The sequence below is a fragment of the Polypterus senegalus genome, chromosome 2, assembly GCF_016835505.1.
Source record: "Polypterus senegalus isolate Bchr_013 chromosome 2, ASM1683550v1, whole genome shotgun sequence".
In the NCBI taxonomy this organism is placed as follows: domain Eukaryota; kingdom Metazoa; phylum Chordata; class Cladistia; order Polypteriformes; family Polypteridae; genus Polypterus; species Polypterus senegalus.
In genome coordinates, this window is record NC_053155.1 from 256,175,820 (window position 1) to 256,198,215 (window position 22,396).

Here is a 22,396-nt window from a genome sequence, read left to right on the forward strand (position 1 = left end):
ATTGTAATGTACACCTTTGCTTTGCTACCCACAACTTTCTTTGGTAACCTCAGACAAACCAAACACAATGGAAACTTTGGCATGCCTACTCAAATTTTGCTTCTAACAGCTGAGATCTCCCATCTGTGCGCTCAACTCTGCTTGTTGAATTTAAATTTCTGCATCTAAGCATCTAGCACTCTGAAATTAAATTAAAAGTAAACATGTTTGATTTTGTTAGGTCAAGTGACATTATAGAGAACTGTAAATGTCAGCAGAAGAAAACAAAAAACAGAAAATCAGACAATTAGAAGGAAACAACCAAGGCCATGACTTAATAATGTGTGTTCAATTCAGTAGGAAGTAAATTTATGTTAATTCTATGCACATACTGTACTGTTGTGAAGGATATATAATTTAAGAAAAGGGAAGGACATTTAGCTGCTGGGATCACGTTCAGCATAACTGAGCCTTGTGTATTTTGCTAATGAATATCTGAGTTGTCCCAGAAATATGCCTTCTAAGCAAGTTAATTTTAATTTGTTCTGTATTACTGAGCATACTATTAAAAAACAAGGCTTATCTGCAAGCTAGTGGCATGCACTTTCATAATGAGTAGTGCTGTAGGATTTAAACTCAGAGGACAGCAGAAGGTTTGGAGAACTAGCAGGGGGCCACACCAATTCCTCCATCCTGGCAAAGCATAGCAGAGAAATCCAACTTAACTTAAGTGGGATATGGCAGCTCGAAAAACAGGGCATGCTGCCTGCAAGGATCCGTTTCAGGTCTGATTCCTTAAAGGCAGTTTGAGGAAGCAGAAACTAAAGGAAGCTGGAGGTGCTGTAACCACAAATGGTGATTCTGAAGCTGGCCCCACAAGTGCATGTCTACTTTGGGGAAAACCTTTAGCTGAATGTATCTTTGCTGTTTCGTACTATAGTATTGCCACTCTTTTAAGGAGATATGCAGATAATCATTTCATTGTACTATATACAGTACACTACAGTATAAAGTATACACACCTATTTTGGCAACCTGACTTCCCTCTTCATTTATCCCTCCCTTTTAGTGTTTAAGAAAAAGTAAAATGCATTACTTTATTTATTTTTGATATCATGTACACTTCAAAAAATAAAGGTAGTCTCTCATATTACTTTGGTATATTAGAATTAGACAGGCCTAGTAAAAAGGAAATACCAGTAGACACAATGTTTTTTAGGGTCAGGGGAAAACAAGTAGCAGTAGCCTCCTATGTCAGCAGCTTACAACAGTCCAACAAATGTGAATTCTGAATACACCGTTAATGTGAACAACATTAATCATAACACATATGTTAGTCAATACAAAGGAATGCTCCTCACTGCTTGGAGCATTGTGATCAGTTGACGTGTTTATCTAACTTGATAGAGAAGAATCTGTGACCTGGAAGATAAGAGGGTCTCAACAGGCAGTAAGTGATGGCAGGATGGAGCTACACATCAATTCTCCATGTGTTCCTTTGAAATTATATGTAAACACAGATATGGCAGTCCCACTAGAGTCATTAAGAGGAAATGAGGACAAGACCGACCATGCTTTTATGTGAGAGAGAAACCAGTTGCTGGCACTGAAGACTACTGCATTCCCAAGATTGTTCCTTTTCGAAACAGTATCAGAAGAAGCTAATAGTATACTGAAAATATTGGCCCTTTTGACAGAAGACCTTTGCCAGTAAGGAAAGAAATTGCTCAGGTATCCATAGTAGGATGTTATCTCATATACTTGGGCTATTATATAAGTATATTTTAAAACATAACCATAGTACCATGTATTTTGATTCATTTCTGTAAAATACTGATATTGTGAAACAGTGTCTCAACAGGTCTATCAAGACTCAATGTCCTTAACCTTAAAAAGGTCTCAGCAAAACACCCAAGACAAGAAGTAAACAGGACCAAGGGGCCAGTACAACAATGAGCGAGGCAGACAAAGAGGGGTGGTTAAAAGCAAAAGCAAAAAAAAAAAAGTGCAAACTGTAAACAGATGTAATTTAGAAGTAGCCATTATTTCATTTTTCTAAAAACAGTCTATTCCATAGTGCATTCCATTTTATTCAGTGAAAACTAAATAAAATCATACTTGTGCCATAAAATTTGGTTATAAGTGTGCCCCAGTTTTGAAAATGAGAAAAAGACCTCATCATTGTATGAACAATCCAGAAGATTCATACATCCAGTCCACAAAGGCTTTCCCTGGTATTCTACACCTTACACCTTTCTACTTTAACATCACTTTCCGTTGAAGCATATTCAAAACGAGACTACAGACTTATCAAAACCAAATATATCTGAGCCAGTCCCTTCATGACTCTCCTCACCCTGTATATTCAGGTTTTATATCTTTTTCAACTAGTCAGCTGACACAAGTACTTCTCTCATGTGCATGCACCTGTCATTAAAACGTGGCATGCACACCGAGAAAGAGGCATGTCCCAAAACGCTACTGCTACACTTTCTCCCAAAGAGACTCTGCCTTATGAAATCTGCTACTCTCCAGTTTACATATCCAGCTGTGATGAAAGCAGGATAGCATACAAGAAATCAGAGACATCCATGCCTGTTTATCCAGTTTGTAATCCTCTTAAGCTGAATACTGACCTTAAGCCCAGAATGATGGACCTGCTCCATTGCCTTACCAGAAGCCGACTGCACACCATCAGCCTCAAGTAAGTTGAGTGTGGAAGACGAATGTTCTCTTCGTTCCCTTGTACTAATTCATGTCCGAGAAGTAAGCTTTACTAAACCATGTAAAAGCATGCTTTGTTTTAGCAAACAGAAAAATATTTGTGCAAAGGACTCAAGGTCTAAGCATTCCACACATGAGTCTGTCTTGTCACGTTTTCCCTTGGCTTACATCTGAACGCCATAACAAAAGGGGCCAAGAAATCAAGTTGCACAAGGGACGTTGAAGGGGCTCAAGGATTGTGTATAATAAACGTGTTGACTGTTACATTTCATAATAATATTAAATCACGCATTCTAGGGGTATAAAAACTTGCCCCACCCAACAGACGGGGTTCAGAAGAGCCCTGACTCTGTCATGTATATTTGATTGTCTGCTTTTCTGAAACTCTTCTCACTGTGACTCTGCAAAATAAAGCTGCTTTATAACCACACCTGCTGTCTGGTCTGAAGTCTTCATTCACAGGAGCGAAACTCTTTATACAGTAATCCTTAATAGTGCCTTCTTGATAATGCAACAGTTAGGACACATGCAAAGCTATATACAGTTAGGTGCTTCATCACAGGGTCTCAAAATAAACAGAAACCTAGACCAGGACTTCATTAGTCTACCTAGAAATAGACATTATCCCCAGGTAGCTAGGCGCCCAACTAAAAAAAGCAGCCCAAAATGGGGCTCTGGCTCTAAAAGTTCAAATACGCTTTAAGAATACCAAAAAAAAAATTCTGTTCAAGGGAGAGGATGACCACAAACCTCTGGTGTAGAAGACAGAGGAAAAAAAGTATTTACATAAGGTAAAAGAAGCTAAAAAATGACACACAGTAAAAAGGCAAAAAATACAGCAATAAAGAAGCAAAGAAGTCAAAATCCACAATTTAGTAAACAGGAGCACAAAAACAAGAAGAAAAAATCCAATAAACTGGAAAAAAGTCAAGCAATCCTTAGAATAGTGACCCACATTCTACAACCCTTAATGAATCTCTGAGGGTCCTACACCTGAACCTTAAATGTAAAGCCAGGGAGCAGTCCCTCAACAGTGACATCACGGTGGCCTCGTCTTTTGGGGTCCCCCCCACAGAAAACAAGGAACATAAGTAAGGAGCATAAATGCACAATATGTACAGTAAATGCTAAACAATAAATAAGAATAGCAATATCAACAAGATAGGTGGCGTGGTGGCACAGTGGTAGCGCTGCTGCCTCACAGTTAGGAGACCCGGGTTCGCTTCCCGGGTCCTCCCTGCATGGAGTTTGCATGTTCTCCCCATGTCTGCGTCGGTTTCCTTCAGGTGCTCCGGTTTACTCCCACAGTCCAAAGACATGCAGGTTAGGTGCATTGGCGGTCCTAAATTGGTCCTAGTGTTTGTGCCCTACAGTGGGCTAGTGCCCTGCCCGGGCGTTTGTTCCTGCCTTGCGCCCTGTGTTGGCTTGGATTGGTTCCAGCAGACCCCTGTGACCCTGTGTTAGGATAGTTGTTTGCCTGCCTATGGTAAAGTCATCCCTGATGGAGGATCACAGGAATCATGGGAAAGAGGGGTCCTTTCATCGAACAGCGTTTCAGCCGTGGCATGGCCAAATGGGGAGGCAGCTAGATGGATGAGGTCTCCAGGACTCTAAAAATATCCAAACCTAATTATGTCATATCATCTACTGTTAAACTGTACTTCTAAAATTTTTATTATTATGCTGTATTAAGGAATTGTTCTGTTCTGTGTATTGTATTGTATTGACCCCCTACTTTTGACACCCACTGCATGCCCAACCTACCTGGAAAGGGGTCTCTCTTTGAACTGCCTTTCCCGAGGTTTCTTCCATTTTTCCCTAAAAGGTTTTTATTGGGAGTTTTTCCTTGTCTTCTCAGAGAGTCAAGGCTGGGGGGCTGTCAAAAGGCAGGGCCTGTTAAAGCCCATTGCGGCACTTCCTGTGTGATTTTGGGCTATACAAAAATAAACTGTATTGTATTGTATTGTATATAACGGGTTGGAAGATGAGTGACTGATGAACATCAACAAGATTACAAAAAAGCAAAAAACACGAAAAGTAAACATTCAAAAACAACAGAAAGAACCAAAAGGAAGCAAACAAATGTAAGCCAGGGTACAAATCCTGGCTTAAACAACATAATGTAATTTATTTTTCTACTCTTTTTTTTTAATTAAGTTGTGTCAGACTGTTACAAAAACTGTAATATGAAAACTCTTGATTTAATTCATCCTATTTACATCTTTTTTTAATTGTGGAAATGTTTCTCAGAATTCTTCACAGAAAGGCTGGGAATATTAATTTATGTTACGTAACTCATATATCAGCACATATCAGTCTTAAATTAATTCTGTGTAAGTTCTTGTCAAAGGAGTCCTTATGTTTTTAGTAGGATGTTTTAGCAGTATTTGAGATTGCAATGTTTGATCATTAAAATTGAGTTTGAATATATGTGAAATAAATTTGCATTTTAAATTCTTAGGGCTACACAAATGTATAATGCATTCAGAAAGTTTCTGTATTCAGGACCCTACACTTTTTTATATTTTGTTATGTGACAGCATTATGTTAAAATCATTTAAATTCTTTTCTTTGCCTCATCAAGAAACACTCAATACCTCAATACCCAAGACTGATAAAGAAAAAATAGAATTTTGGACATTTTTGCAAATGTACTCAAAATAATAAAATAAAATATCCCATTGACAGAAATATTCAGACCCTTTAGTCCAGGGGTCCTCACCTCTGGCCCTGGACAGCTACTGTGGCTGCAGGTTTTCATTCTAACCCTTTTCTTAATTACAGGCCACATTTTGCTATTAATTAACTTATTTTCACTTCATTTTAACTCTGATCTGCACATTCTGCAGCAGAATGTGACAACAATTTCAGTTGGAGTTTATGAATTCTAAATTTAGAATAAATTAACCCTTAAACGCCCCAGTCAAATGGAGTTAAAGAAGAAGTAGTGTGAGTACTGTTTTTTTAAAGACAATACTTGTAGTTTCATATTAAGTGCTTCTTTGCTGTAACATTATGAAAACCAAACTGAACCCAAATGCTCAATTTAAAAGTGGACAGAATATTGGGTGCCCTGCGGTGGGCTGTCGCCCTGCCCGGGGTTTGTTTCCTGCTTTGCGCCCTGTGTTGGCTGGGATTGGCTCCAGCAGACCCCCGTGACCCTGTAGTTCGGTTATAGTAGGTTGGATAATGGATGGATGGATATTGGGTGTATGAATTTCTACAGCAGTGCTAACTCTTGGGATATACCATCTGTTGGAATGCATTTTGCTATGGATATACTACTAATAATAAAAATGCACTGCTTTTTTAATCCCAACAGACTGCACAACACAAGCATTAGCAATACAACAGTAAGCTCCAAGCCTATACATCAGGAGTGGATAGCATAGACAAAAATCCACATAATGGTATAATGACAAATTTTGGCAGATTTTGTATAATCCATTTGTATACTCTAACACAGTAAAATGTATCTTAACAAATGTATTAAAAATTAATTGTGCACAAATCATTACACTCATTTGTTGAAAGGCTTGTTAACTTGCTGTTATGCATATGGATTTGCTAGGAGGTAATTACTGTTCTGAACTGATAAAAGAGTAGCTTCTTTCTCACTCATGCAGTCCAACAAACACAGGACAAGATGCTGCTTTTTCCTGTCCATTCTTCTCTTTTCATGTTAGATGCTTTAAACATACATACATTATCAATGTCCAATGAAGAGTAGCGGCATTGACTCATCAATCAAGTTAAACCACACATCGCTATGGGACACAGGTCACATACAGTACAAGTCCACACTCAAATATATTACCTTTAAGACACTAATGCACTAACATGAAATCAAATGTCTGTTTACTTTTGCCTGTTGTGAATGCATTGGAATGTATTGTCCTCTCTCTCTAATGCCACATTCCAAACTGAAGGTACTGTGCTGCTCTTTAGCAGGTCTCCAAGACCCCCCAACTATTATGACTGGGCATGGACACAAATATGGTGGAGTATTCTTGCTTGGGACATTATTCGTAGGAGGTATAATTGACATGGGTGCCCCCTTTAATCTGTCCTTGCTATCAGGAAGCATCTCTGCTCTAGCAACCAACCAGCCAAGAAACCCCTATAAAGGGTAAAATCTCCTACACCTACTAGTATATAGTAGATTTAATAAAGTTTACTTATTGTACATTTTTTGAATTATTTATTGCTTCTTAAGAATGATTATTATTAGGAGTTTTCAGTACTTTCTGAGGTTTTTCATGTTTATGGGGGAAATTGAACTGTTGGCATTCCTGTAGAGGCTGCACATATGGAATCCTCTTCAGCACATACTGACGTGAAGCTGTTTCTGTATCAAACACAGACTACTGATAAGGCAAACATTTGATTAAAAAAAAACAAAACTGTAAAAACCCCTTTGTTTTCACTTTGTAGACTGAAAAATGAGGCATGACTGCTCGTGTATTACTAAAATAGGTATAATAAGCAGCAATCAGCTATAATTAATCTTCAAAGTAAAGAGTTAAAAATGATTGCTTTCAAAATTTTTATACTCATTTGGTTGTCGTGACTGTTCAAAAGTTGCTCTGAAGTCAGTATCTAACTTGGATCCTGGTTGCTATGGAATCTTACTTTCAGAATAATGCTTTTAGAAAATGTGAAAAACTATTTTGAGTTTCTAACCCATATTTTGTGTATATTTGAATTTAGCACAGATGAGGCTCCCCTAGCTTCGAAAGTCACAAGTGGAAAAAATTTGTAGGTTCTATCAAACTGTTCCCTTGACATGAAATGACTATAAAAAAGCCAGATAAAAGTCACAAAGCACGGCAGCCTTCTGGACAGCTGGTTCTCCAGACAAAATAAAAAAAAAATAAATAAGTAAGGAAAATATATACGAGTAGACAAACTCTACTTTGATACCCGATTAGAAATTCAAATGGTGTCTTTTTGGGAACACCTGCCATTCTCATTCAATGGCCTCATGTAAACACTGCTATTTAAAGCAAGTAGGCAGGCACCAGGATTGTAGGAGGATGCAATCTTCAGGGGAAAAAAGGAAAGACTGAAAGTTTAAGTGACTTTGATGGTGACATGACACCTAATATGCCATTATAATGTATCATGGACAGCACACCTACTATGATTTTTATGCACAACAAGGTCAACAGGTGAAGTGAGAAGGGTCTACCAAGCAAAACATTCAGCCAACTGCAGTCTTTTAGTCAGATGATGACAATGAAGACTTTTTGACAGTGCCTGGAAAGCATTAGTCAACAACTAAATCAAAAATGGGTGCTGTAAGAGTCAAGTCAGAATGGAAGGCTGATCACGGCCTGTTAAAGACAGTGTGCTTAGCAGACAAACCCCTAGCATAAGTGTGCTCGTGTCATTTTAAAAAACAATTATTTAGTTTCCTAAGAATTAGAAATAGTGATAATCAAAACAGGCAAAATTTGATTCCTATTGCAGGTGATTTTGAAACTGTGAAAACTCACTAAAGACTTTTTAGGTGGGTTTAAAAGGTTTTGTTGGTAGTAGAAAACAAGTCTCATTCACACTTTCGTGTTTAACTGTGCTATTCTTTGCTGTAGCTGGCAATGCATGTCATACGTGCCACTCTAATAAAATCAATTTAAGCCTCTTGTTCACAACACCACAGTAGCGTGCAGTAATGTTTAGTTAGTTTAAAAATATTATGGGGTGCATATTTTCCACTCCAATACATACCATCTTACACATTACTGTGTTTTCTTCACAGTAAAAATCTAACTACACAGAAAGCCACTGCTGCCAAACCGTATCTCCTCCGTTATTACCTAGTAAGTAGATTATTCTAGTTGAGGACACTTGAATAATTTGTTACATTTTTCATTAGACATCTTTATTTAAATACTAAAAGGTAGATGAATGTAAAATTAATGTATGATAACATTAGAGAGGAGCTGAATCCTTTTCTTCTTGTGTGAATGGCACAAATATTGCTGGATAGGAAATGGAACTTATTTCTCAGTTGTTTTTTTTTTACAAATTTTATTTTGTACCAATTGTTTCACTCATCACTACTTACAAACTGGAAAGACTGCCAAATCGAACCGATTCTTGTGGATGGAAGAATGGGCAAGTCCTGTGAAACTCCTACTGCAGGATGTTCAAAGTGACAGGATACACACTTTTCTAGCAGCAGTGTACCTATTTTTACAAAACAGACTTTTCAGCAGAATAAAGCTCCAAGCCACAATCCCTGGAACCATTCCAGAATAATGAAACATGACTGAGGATAGAGCTTCTTAAAATATTAAGGTGCACTACAGGAAGGGTTTTCCATTATACATGCTTATCAGAATTCTTGAATTGGCTTCAACATACACAGCTGAATGCAGAAATCAATGAAGTTGAGCAACTACTGAATGAATTCTATAAGGAATAAGGCGTAAATTGCTACATCATAAATAAAAGGAATGCATGTTGATTTTAAGTTCATTGGCTAATTGAAACAAAGACAAAGGGGAGGAGATCATTTTAATTCCATAGAAGGTTCAAGATTACAACAATCAAGAGGTTTTCAGCGTATTTATAACTATAATTGTTTATGTCACAATGCCAAATACATTTACGATTATTGTACAGTGATCTTATACTACTGGATAATGTACTGCTGCTACAAACTGCATAACAGACTAACAGTAGCTTCACTACTTCAGTATTAATCCAATTTGAAGACATTTTTTAAACTATTACCAAATTACAAATAAACATTAAGCTATATACACATCTCTGCTCCCAATCAGGTTGCAGACTTGAACTCATTTTTGACTGAATATCTCAAAATCGGTGTACTTGAGTGTGTCCCATTAACTCTGAATCAAAATACAGTAATGCATATTATTATGCAAACATATACCTTCTTTCATGATCACTACAGTGCCACACTACCCATATTCCAATTTTGTGTTACTTTACTTAGGCATTCAATGAAAGAGACAAGAGTGCACTATGTCTGCCCTATGTCTTTGGCTGGCAGCTCTTTCAAAATATGGACGTTAGTCTCAACATATGAGGTGGATGATTTTCTTGAACCATTGAAAAGCTGATTTCACGCTTCAGTAACTGGGAACATTTTACCAAAATGTTAACATCAATAAGTTTACCCATCATAGCTGAGCTGTATATTTATTAATAAATCCACTCATACAACAAAGGCTGACATATATGTGCTCACGTCAGTTAAATAACAAATTCTATAGATTACAAAAAATATTCTCTACATTCAAATCACAAAACCTAATCATTTCCACATAAAGCACAGGGTGTTACTCACTAGCAAGTTTCTCAAGTCTAAGGTTGCTATATTCATGCAAAACATGAAATTGTTTCGGAGTTACTATTTGTAATGTCACACCTTCCCACTTTCTTCTGTTGGTGTGCATTTCGATGTAGATGCTGGGAGAAATGGGAAATCTCTGCTGATGTACTGCTCAAATCAAGCAAGAAGTAATTACAGATTTGATTTTTTCTTGTGAAACCAAAAAAGCAAAGGAGTATATCACATTTCTCTAAATATACCACAGGATTGAAAAATACCATTTCTGTCTGAGGAAAACATTTTTTTTTCTTTAACTTTGCATAACAAAATTCGGAGAGAGATGGGAGTAACATTAAAATCGGGTAATGCACTCATCTCCCAAATCTGCTGCTTGTAGCTACAACCTAGAAAGGCAGTGACATGAAGTTTCCCATTTGAAACTTAGACTTCCCCATAGAACACAATCATAGTAGTTAAAGAACAGATGATATGAAATGTCAGTAATTATTTTCAAAATAAAGTAAGATGGTTTGCATCTGATTGATTGCAAATTAACCTGCATCTCTTGATGTCTGGCACATTTTATACATCAACAATTTGTTTCCATCAATGTGGAAAGACTCGCCTGTGTGCTCAAAAGAGCCTGCCAAAAGGCTCAGAGATGTTCACAAAGTAATAGTGCAATTATAAATATTCCACTTATTACTTGAACATATCGCCATATTATCTAACACCTTTGCCACATTTCGAAATATGGAAATAAATTATCACTTGGTTAATGACATTTTCAAGGACATTTCTCATTTCATAAGTTTTTTCCTAAGCTATAAAATCACATCCTTAAAGGGGTTGGGGTGGGTTGAGGGGTGTGGGAACTTGACTGTTTGAGACGGAGTGATGGCTCTGAAGCTAAGGATCTGCACTGGTATCCAGGAGGTTGCCGGTTCGAATCCCCGTCGCTGCCAAAAGAGATCCTACTGCTGGTCCCTTGAGCAAGACTCTTAACCTATAATTGCTCCAGGGGCGCTGTACAATGGCTGATCATGCGCTCTGACCCCAAGGGGTATGCGAAAACTAACAAATTCCTAATACAACAAATTGTATAAGGCGAAATAAAGAACAAAATAAATAATATATATATATATATATATATATATATATATATATATATATATATATATATTATATATATATATCCAACATGTAAAATACACTGAAATGCAATGCATATTCAACTTGGCATGATTTTTGTGAAAAGGGAATTGCCTACATGGTTTCAATACTATATTGCTGCACTTTTAACAGCATTAATCACAATTAAACACATCTTATAATTTGAAATCAGTTTTTTTACACCACTTTTGAGGAATTTTAGCCCAGTCTTTTTTGTAGAGGTACTTTAAATCAGACACATTGGTGGGTTTGCATTCATGAACTGCTTGTTTCAGGTTCTGTCAAAGCATCGCTAATGCATTAAAATTTGGAAATTTCACTAATTTACCCCAAAACTTTATCTTTGTTTGTTTTGAGCCACTAATTTTTACATTTTCTTTTGAAAAAACGGTACAAGGTGATTCGCTGATTTCATGCTAATGTTAGCCATAATTGGTGATAAAGTGGCAAGGGGCTTAACATCACTGCCTCAGTTCTAGAGGAGGAGTACTCAAGATCTTTCCTGGAGGACAACTGAGGCTGCGGGTTTTCTTTCAAACATTTTGACAAATAAATAGTTCAGTCAGGAGGAATGGGGTGATCCCACTTGGAGGTTCGATTGTCAAACCGTTGGGTTCCATGAAATCACATAAACATTAATGAATCAAACATGATTGTCAGAGTGGGGCTTAGGGAGGTTGTCCAATATCGGCCACAATCCACTTGCGGTACTGCTGCAGTGAAAATGCAAAATTATCGGACTGGTAGATGGGGCTTGGTCCAGGGTTGGCTGCGATCCACCTGCTATATTGCTACTGTGAATCGAGCACAATCATCATTGAACAGTGTGGGTTTCATCCAGGGTTGGCTGTGGCCTGCAATGCTGCCATGGCTATGAAACGCTGTGGTAGTAAATTTCCACTTAAACAAAGTTCAGAAATGAGTATTGTTTGCCATTACTTTAAATGTTAATTTTCTTTTAACATAATCTTTTAATTCATCACTGTCTGTGGAGTTTACTCTCTTAATTGTACCCAAATACTGAAGATTAATGATGAACAGTACAGACACAAGTGCAAATTACACTAAATAATAACGAGAAGCATCTACTTCAGTATAAAATTCACATTTGAACTAATTAATAAAAAAATTAAAAGAGCATAAAAAAGGCAAAATCTTAAAAAGCAAGAAAAAGAACAGTAATTAATGTTGCACACAAAAATGCTTGCAACACTCTCCAAATATTTTGGGAAACCCATTTTGTAATCTCTGCATTGATGCAAAAAAGGCTGGAAAATAACAGCATGTTTAATAAAGGCTGGAGTCCAGTTTAAATCAGAAGGTGGTGAGATGAACACCTACAGTTGAAGTTGGTCCATAGGACTAAACTTGATGAGCACTTATAGATTACTCATTTATTACTAGTTAGCACAAAAATGAATGTAATATTGAATTAGCTGCTGCTCTGCCTTAACATTGTGTCATTTGCACCAGTGTCTGCTCTGCTTGTCACTAATTAAGTATGAAGATAAAATTTAAAGAGTCAATTCCACATAAATAAGGTGAATTGAAATAAAAATGGAAGAAGAAAGTTAAGAGTTTATAACCCTGACAAAGAATTAACATTTCAGTGTATTCCAAGTGCAAATATCATAATACAACACTTTTATGAATGCAGAATAAGAAAAGAAAAAAGGCCAGGTAAACAATCAGATTGATGATGCATAAGTGACCCACTGATTTGTGAAACTGGTTAATATGAAAGCAAGTGGCCACAGTGGTACGCCAGGACTCAACTTGGGAACCCCTGGTCGAGAGTCTTCAGTCCACAGTCACTGTCCGTACAGAATTTGAAAATGCAGCCCGCAACAGGCACTGTTGGCTGTGATGCCCTTGGTGCTCACAGCCCTGGGGTCTCTTCCTTTTCACAGCACACTGATAGTCATAACCGAGATGGACTAGGGAGGATGAGCACACAAACAGCAACTATGGTGAAAAAAGTGCAAAGTGTGCTTATTAAAAAAAAACAGTGTCCACAGTTTGGTGCAGAAATCCTCAATAAATAATCTGTAAAAAGAGTGCTATGTGAGTAAGTTAATATAAATAAATACATAAATCCAATTAAATAAAATTAAGGATAACATCTGTTAGAATTGATTCCTTTAGTTTCATTCCCCACTGCCTTCGAACTCTCTCTCGTGTCTCATCCTGCTCACCCAACTGGCATGTTAAGCCAGCTCTTATCCCACCTCCACCTCTGTTGGTAGGTGCTGAGATGCTCTAAGCTGGACTCCATCATTCTGCTACAATCCTTTGGTCCTGTAGGATCCCTGGAGCATTTAATTATCCCTTCAAAAAATCAGCAAGGGATGATCCGCTCCTGGAACGCCTTTGCTTGTGCTCCTCAGCTAGGCTTCACCAACCGCTCACCACCTTCATACCACACTGGTCTCAGCCTTCACTTGCCTTCATTGTCCTCTTAATTTCTTTAACTAGATTTCTTTTCTCTTCTGATGACTTTACTTTCACTTCCTTTCCTGCTCTGACCTTTTTATTACCCTATGCATGCAGGTACACTAAACGGTCAATGAGGGATGCTGTACTGACTGTGCTCGTGCACATACAGAAACAATTAGCCAATTCCCTCATCATGTTCTCTGCAGCCAAATGGCTTTCCTCTTGCACACCTACACTCATTAGTCTACAGCTGCACTATTTTTTTTCTTTTCTTTAGAAAAACCTGTATTTGCTCAGACACATCATGGGCACAAGACATGCCAACGACATACTGTCCATATTCCTGAATGTTTTATTTGTAAAGTGCCACTGTTGAAAGGAAGAATCTAGTGGCGCTCAGGAAAAGTCATTTAACTACTAATATTTGATGGTCAAGGTGACAGTCAGTGGAACCACACTACACTATATGTTGATCCGACATCAGTAATAACTGTGTTCTGCACATGTGATAATTAATAGCCTTGAAACACTCTTTGAAATTCTTTGGTATTTTAGAATCACAATGCTTCCATTGCTTTGACTGAGCATATAGTGATGTATCCAAGTTTAATGCCCCGTGAAGTATCTTAATTTTTTCACAATCTAAATTCATTAGCTTGAGGTTCTCCTTGGAACTGTGAAAGCAGTTTTAAGCTCCCACATGCACAAACTTTGCTCAAGTTTAAATTGTTCAAGAAGAATGCATTGAATTGGCTCATAACTAATCCCAGTACGGTTTGCTAGCTGACACTGCACTGTCATTCTTCAAGTATCTATTATAATTCACTCCATGGTGATAACAATGTCTTCTGTTGTTGATGCTAAAGGCCTTTCAGCTCTTTTATGGAATCATTGCATTAATTTATATAATTGATGTTTTCTTGTGTCATACATATTTCAGCTACTTTTTGCATATTTTTGCTTTTGTGTTTATTGCTTACTCATGTGCTTTAACTTTGATGGATGGGAGGGCTGAGGTGAAAAGCTAATGTGTCTATACTAATTATACCTTTTATGTCTTCTGCAACAGGGTGAAAGGATTGCTACTGTTATTCAATATAGTTTACAGATTTAAAAAAATCTGTATTTCTAAACCAAGTCACTAAAAAGGTACGGTAGTGCTCTGAAGAAAATAAAATTAAGCCAAACACATTTTCTCATTTCATTTCTGAAAATGTTTTAAAGTCATACTTTATGAAACTGAAATCATTTAATTGGTGACAGCATGAAGTAAGACAATAATTATTCATTAATGAGTTGGAAAATGCAGGAATAAAACAAGGGAATGTGGCATACAAAAAAAAGTGTTATTAATTAATGTAATACTCAGATGTTAAATCTAATTGTTTTCCATATGTCCTTTCTTTTCCTTAACAAAGGATACAGTGAAGTTTACTGTTGCCTGTTTGTCCCTTATGCAAGTCCACACTGTTGATCCTTGTCCTTTTTATAACTACAGGCTGCTTATATTAAGTTTTAAATTTTTCTCAAATGAACTATGTGAAGAACTGTAAAGGACCTAATTAATTTACAGGACCCCTGAAGCAATTTCCTAACTAATGTATAAAGGCAATTAACAATAAAGGCATTTTATCTAACTACACCTACATTGTTTTTATTCATTGTGGAATAAAAGTTTATGACACCAATACATTTGAACATTTTTCTCTGTAAATGACCAGTAATTTATAACTTTACTGCATCTGTTTAAGTTTAAAATGGTGAGACAATATTGGTAAAAAGTAAACAGAGACAAGAAGACATTGCCTGGATAAGTATGAGGATCAAAGCTTTTGGGCAGAGCTGTCTATCACCAGAGTAGCTAGCCAATCTTATGTGTATAATGTCACATGGTTCGGAAACTCATGTGTATCTAGTGCATAAATAACTGCCTGTCTGAGGGATCAGGGAGCAGCGACAGGAGAAGCGATGTCAGATAGAGCAGAAGTGATTTCATCTAGATGTCAGAGAATCTAAATCATGCATTACACCAATGCTGAATAAAAAAGCTGCCCAGGATAAAATCCACCTTTGACTTTGCTGATTTTCAGTAAGCTTTCTAAGACTATATACCATCGATCCGGACTTTGTTACCTATTTGTATTTTCTACTATACTTTATTCTACTGGTATTGTTATACACTAATAAATACCATGTTGCTTTTAAATTTAAATACTATGTCTTTATGTTTAGAGTGACTGAAGTAATAAAGTAAATTTTAGGGCACCTAGGAGATGCCATTTGTTCTAACCTGCAGGGTTATTAGGCTGAAGGAACAGTGCGGATCAAGTAAGATATCACTGGTTGGTGTGGCATAAAGGTATATGTCCTTTCATGTGTCTCAGTGAGACAAATAAATTGCTCATGCCAAACATAATGAGTCCCTGTGTGGAGTATTAGACTGTGACTGGCAGTGCACTCATCATTGCACTTGTATGGGTGGGATCCTATGTGGAATCCTACAGACTGAGATGTAGTTAGGCATTACTCATACATAGTTATGTGAATAGTATCTACATTATGTGTGAGTTAAGCTTAAGGTGAGAGAGAAGACAATGTTAGTAATTAATTATTTGAGTCTCACTCATCCCACAATAATACAGACCTATAGCAGGTATTACAAGAGTGATCCGGCCTGTGTTGTCCAGCATGTGACTCCATATTTACGACAGGAGTGTAGTATATGATGTGAATTTACAAAGATATATGCAAGACGCAATACCAAAGATGTTTATTTTTCACAAGTTAGTGTAATTACAATGCAAATGATTTAAAAAATATATATATATATTTTTCATATAAATAACATATTAAATATCTGACTAAGGGTGACATGGCGCAGTGGTAGCGCTGCTGCCTCACAGTTAGGAGACCCGGGTTCGCTTCCCAGGTCCTCCCTGCGTGGAGTTTGCATCTTCTCCCTGTGTCTGTGTGGGTTTCCTCCAGGTACTCCGGTTTCCTCCTACAGTCCAAAGACATGCCGGTTAGGTGGATTGGTGATTCTAAATTGTCCCTAGTGAATGCCTTGTGTTTGTGTGTGTCCTGCGGTGGGTTGCCCTGCCCAGGATTGGTTCCTGCCTTGTGCCCTGTGTTGGCTGGGATTGGCTCCAGCAGACCCCCGTGACCCTGTGTTCGGATTCAGCAGGTTGGACAATGGATGGATATCTGACTAAATTGAATTTCAAGTGAATTTTGTATTCCTCTTCCTCATGGTTTCTTTCATGTAAGATGTTAAAAACTGGAGGAACAATCACAAAGACAAACAGACAGTAAAAGTAGTGTTTCTTTGTAATTGTATTTAAGCTGCTATGACTACTGTGTTTCAAAATTTAGAATTTTAAAAACTCAAAGATCAGGTTTTGGGTTGAAATTAAAGGACACATGTCTCCTGAATGTATATGCCAAAATTTATGACCGTCTGAAATGTTTGGTTGTATGTTGGTATCAGATTTAAAAAGTTTGAACTTTAAAATCCTGAAGCTTACTCAGCGATTAAAAGTAAATGATTCAATTGTTCTCAATGTTTCATAAGAATCGGCCCATTGCTTCTTGAATTAGAACTTTCAGAAAATTCTTAAAGGTAAAAAGTTTTAGGTGATTATAAGAATCTTTCTAAAATATTATATCCAAATAATTTGCCAAGCTTCACCAATGTCAGCCACTTAACTGTGTACTTTCAGGTGTCAAAAACCAATGCGAGCCAACAGATGTAAACTCTTGGGACCTACTTCATCACTGTCAGCTCCTCACAGTGTAAGCTGTCATCAACTGGAGTAACAGAGAGCTTTGCCATCTTCAAAAAAAAACCTCTGAAGATGTTTACTCTTTAATAGTAGTTATGCCCAAACCACCTCTCTGAAACAACTTCATTAGAACATTAGAAAAATGTTGAAGAGAACAACCAGTTTAGCCCAACAAAGCTTCCAAATCCCATCCATGAAATTTCTCAAAAATAACTTCAAAGTTCAGTTGAATTCCCTTTGTCATGTTCTCTGAATCAATAAGGTATAATTTCACTGTTAATGTGAAATCTGCTGTTAGTTGGTTTATGTTAAATTCATAAGGAAAGGTTATGGAAAGATTCCATAAAAGCCTCTGATGAAAACCTAAAAACATTTCTTCAATGTTGGTAAAACTAAAATCCCACTTTTCAAAGTTTTAATGTAATGAATTTAAATGTTGTATTTTGTGCATAATATCTTTAATTTAATGTTCATTATTATTGTTATTAGAAATCATTTTCCCCAATATGCCACTGTTGTGGTTAGGCCAGGGATTCCTTCCCAGTTCAAGTGTCTTTCGTTGTGCATTATATTATTTTCTAATCAATACTGCTTCTCTAACAAGTCATTTCGTATTATCTTATGTTAATAGCTATTGTCCTCTTTATGTTGAGACTAAAGCCCCCAAGTGTAGCACAGGCCTATACAAACCTGCAAAAATCTCAGTGTCAGCTCTGAAGTACTGATATGCTCATGTCTGTTTGGGACTGATGTTGTTTTTTTGGCTACTTTTTTTATTGTACCTTTTTGATTTTCTGGTTTTGAACACTGCTTTGGACTTTTTATTCTGTTTAATTTGCTTTCTGGTTAACATTTTTGGAAAACCATCTTGATTCATTTTTTTTTTTACTGTCTTTAAGGATATTTTATAATAAATATGGTAATGAAACTCTGTTTTGTCATTTTGAGCCAAAGTCTTTAAAATTTCTCTCTCACTTTTTCAGCCTGTGTAGGTCATAAAGCTCAGACTAGTTTTTGGTTTACACTAAAATTTGTTTTTAAAGATTTGTGAGCTGGCAGATTGTAACAGCTCTTTTGTGCCTTTTTGCATAGTGGCGGCCATGTTATTTTCAGCAATGACTTAGTTTCTGGGAATGTAACATGCTGCCAAACTGCATGTGGTATGACTAGGAAATGTGTGAACAATCACACTTACTGGAAGAATGTTCAGTAACAGTTTGGACTTATTTTGCTTTCTTATTCATGACCTCCGATTCATGCTATGGTTTAGTCTTCTGGCGTTTGGTCTGTTTTTGCCGCTGAATCATGTTCGATTTTTTGACCATTCTTTTGTGTGCTCCATTGAAAAAATATTTTGGACAGAATTTCTTCCATCTTAGGGCACTATAGTGACTACTTGAAGGACTCTGTCTTGTCAAGTTGAAAATTCACAAACACTTTCCATGCCAGGCTTTTGATTCATACATATTAGAACATCAGAAAGTTTTACACAAGAAAAAGACATACAACCCAAAAAAGCTCTCCAGTGTTATCAACCTAATTTCTCCAAAATAACATCAAGTCTAATTTTGAAAGTCTCCAAAAGCCTGCTCTCTACCACCCTACCTGGTAAATTCTTCTATATGTCTAAGGCTCTCTGTGTGAAGACAAACTTCCCATTGTTTGTGTGAAACTTAACCCAACAAGTTTCTTACTTTGTCCCATTGTTCTTGTTGAACTAATTTTAAAGTAAGTCTCGATCCACTGTCCTAATTCCTTTCATTATTTTAAACACTTTGATCACTTCTCCTCTTAACCTTCCTTTGCTTATACAGAAAAGACTCCGCTCTTTTAATCTTTATTCATAATTCATCCCCTTTAGCCGCCCTGGAATCAGCCTAGTAGCTCTTTTTTGGACTTTTTCTAGTGCTGCTATGTCCTTTTTGCAGCCTGGAGACCAAAACTGCACACAGCGCTCCAGGTGAGGCCTCACAAGTGCATTATAAAGCTGGATTATAACATCCTTTTTTACTTTATAGTCTTATATATTGCCTATATACTATATATATGTAAAATATAAACAATGTACAAAAAGCATCAGTCCTTAGATATTCTGAAACAATCAAGAGGTATTGAAGAAATGACAAGATAGTTTAAAGTATCAATTGTTCTTTTGAAAAGTCTGCAACACCCTGTGTTGACAAGATAATGAGGAGAACACACTTGTTTGAGTCTATTTATTTAGAAATCTCTTTAACAAAGAATGTAATACTTTATTAAAATAGAAATGATAATGAAATACAGCTAGGTTTCAGCAAAAGTTCTCAGTATAATGAGTATCCCATGAAATCTCACATGTGTCAGAAGATGACCACAGCCAGAAGTGGGACTTCTGGGTTCATTTTGAAAAGCACTATTTAAGAAAGTAGCTTTATGGTGTTAGGGCAGGAAGGTTAGGAGTTAAAAAATAGCTTCTTGATAATGAACATGGTCTTTGCAAGCAAAGAATAAAGACAGACAATATTCCCAAGCAGTAATGTGATAAAAAAAAATCTTTAATAAGGTAATCATCTGTTTACATAAAAATGTGCTCTCTTTCCTTTATAAAATCTCACAGCCACTGGCTCAGAGCCAGCTACTTCTGAAAAGAAGCTGAAGATTTTGATTTTCGGGTAGAGGAAGGAAACGAAATTTCAGATAGAATGAAATCTGTTCTTGACATTATTAACATTTTAATGGGACTAGAGGATAGGTTAACATCTTGTTGTTGCTTTTGTCATACAATCTGCTCATGCTAAAGTGTCGAGAGGAATATGGTCATGTGCTCTGCAGCAGCAGTGTGCTCCACAATACGCTGGTATGTCACCTTGTGTCGGTTCCGGTCTTACGCCCAATACTGGCAGGCTAAGTACGTCCCCTATTCTTTAATGACATTTTTACGGTATCTTACATAGCCAAGAATTCTGAAACACATACTTAAATATGCTTTACTGATTTCTTCTGCTTAAAATACACAAGTTTTCATTTCTTTTCCGTAATAAAGTGTAGGTTTTCTTTTGTTGACTATTCATTTCCAAAACACTCATTTTAATTTAATCCTGCTTTTTTCTGACAGGATTAGAGCAGATTAATAGACATTATTGACACTCTCAAACAGTCAACAAAGTGTTCTGGTAATTACCGTATTGACAAAACACATAGTGGAGTAGTCAACAACAGACATAATTATCTGTTAGAAATTAAAATGTCAGTGTTGAAAAAAGGAAAGATCAGTACTTTGAGTGCACAATGTCTAAAATATATCACAAAAAGAGTCCAGTGGTTTAAATGACTCCCATAATAAAATGTAAGTAATTTTACAGAATTTGAAATATGCCCGTGGATGAGATTAAAGGCAATGTATGCCTGTGTCACCTTCGATCCAGCTCCTGGAAACATCTAAAACAAAATATAAGTCTATATCCTATTACGTTCCATAAGAAAATAACACAGTCTAAGATAAAGAGGACTTATTCACTACAAAAATAATGACTTCTTATTATTTTCTCACCTTGTTATTTGTTCCTCACTTTCATCACCATGTAGTTCCTCACCAATTTTGTGAGTCTTTTTGTGTACCTGGAAAGAAAGCATTTTTTTTAAAAAGGTAATAATTATTATTTTGTACCATGATAAGAAAAGCTAAAAAATCTGCACAATGTCTTATGGAAGTATGTTTTTGTGTTTCAAATAATTTAAAATGTACTTAAACATTTTACTGTAAAATGTGAGGTCCAAATGCCTTTTCAGTCTTGTTGTTTAAATATTAAAAACAAATGGCTTCCAACAAGAAAAACACATACTTAAAAGTCAATAATTATAAAGAACATTTAGGGGAAAAACTCAGTTAAAAAAGACAGAGAGATGACAAATTTAAATGCCTCCCTTTACTGGTCAAACAATGGTGTCTGCCACACTGTTGCAGAGTCCTAGGTTTAAATCCTGGACTCATACACATGTGTGTGTTCTCTCTGTGTCCGCTCAAGTTTTCTCTGTTTACTTCCTCATTCCAGATACATACATTTTAAACTGAATGGTACCTCAAATTATGATTAATATGGAAGTATGCCCTTTAATGGAATGATCCCCATTTAGGATTTCTTGACGGCTTGCAACTGAATCCAACTCTAAATAGACAGAAGTGAGTTCTGATAATAAACTAATTAAATCATGATATATTTTATATTTTAGAAAAACTTCCAGTCTCCCCAAGAGCAAAGTTCCAACCCCAATAATGTATGAGTACCACGCGGGGTGGACTGCTGCATGTGTTTGATGGACAGGTGATGCCCGAGCTGTCATTATTCTTCTTTCTATTATGTAATTAGCTTCTGCAATTTGCTTCATGTTCAGCAGCCATGTCACCATCTCAATAATTTTGCCTTGGCAGTTTGCTGTAAGAAAGACACAAACCTCTACAACTATGCTGAGGCAGGAGCTGTCATTTCTTTTCTTCCTAGTATGTAATACGTCTGTGCAGTTTCCCTCACGTTCAGCAGACCCAACCCCAGTAGTTTGTGATTACCAACGGATTGCACACAGCGACTGTTGTTCTCCTTTTTATCATGTAAGTGGTTTCTACAAGTTACCTTACTGTCAGCAGATGTCGTTGTGGTTTTATTTCCTCACAACTATGCCATGTGCCTGCACCGCTGTCCTTTTCCTGTCAGCCACATCACGTGGATTTGCCACCACTTGCCATGAGTAGAACCTGGAGCCCTATTACTTTGTGAGATGTGTTATGTGTATCCTGTCATAAGCTCTTGATTAAGACCAAGATCGTGGTTCAAGACTGTCTGACAAAAGAACAACCCTAAACATTTTAGATATACAGTAATCCCTCCTCGATCGCGGGGGTCCAGAACTCCCCGCGATAGATGAAAATCCGCGAAGTAGAAACCATATGTTTGTATGGTTATTTGTATATATTTTAAGCCCTTATAAACTCTCCCACATTGTTAAAATTATTTGAGCCCTC

At 36.8% G+C, this 22,396-nt stretch overlaps 1 protein-coding gene across 2 annotated transcripts in view; it reads right to left on the bottom strand.

Annotated features, from left to right (window-relative positions):
• The window catches only part of uggt2 (UDP-glucose glycoprotein glucosyltransferase 2), a 652,370-nt gene that overhangs the window by 54,167 nt on the left and 575,807 nt on the right, over positions 1 to 22,396 (bottom strand). For both annotated transcript variants that reach the window (XM_039745402.1, XM_039745404.1), the window contains one exon: positions 20,930 to 20,997. In XM_039745402.1, the coding sequence (XP_039601336.1) occupies positions 20,930 to 20,997 (68 nt within the window). The remainder of the gene's footprint in view (positions 1 to 20,929; positions 20,998 to 22,396) is intronic.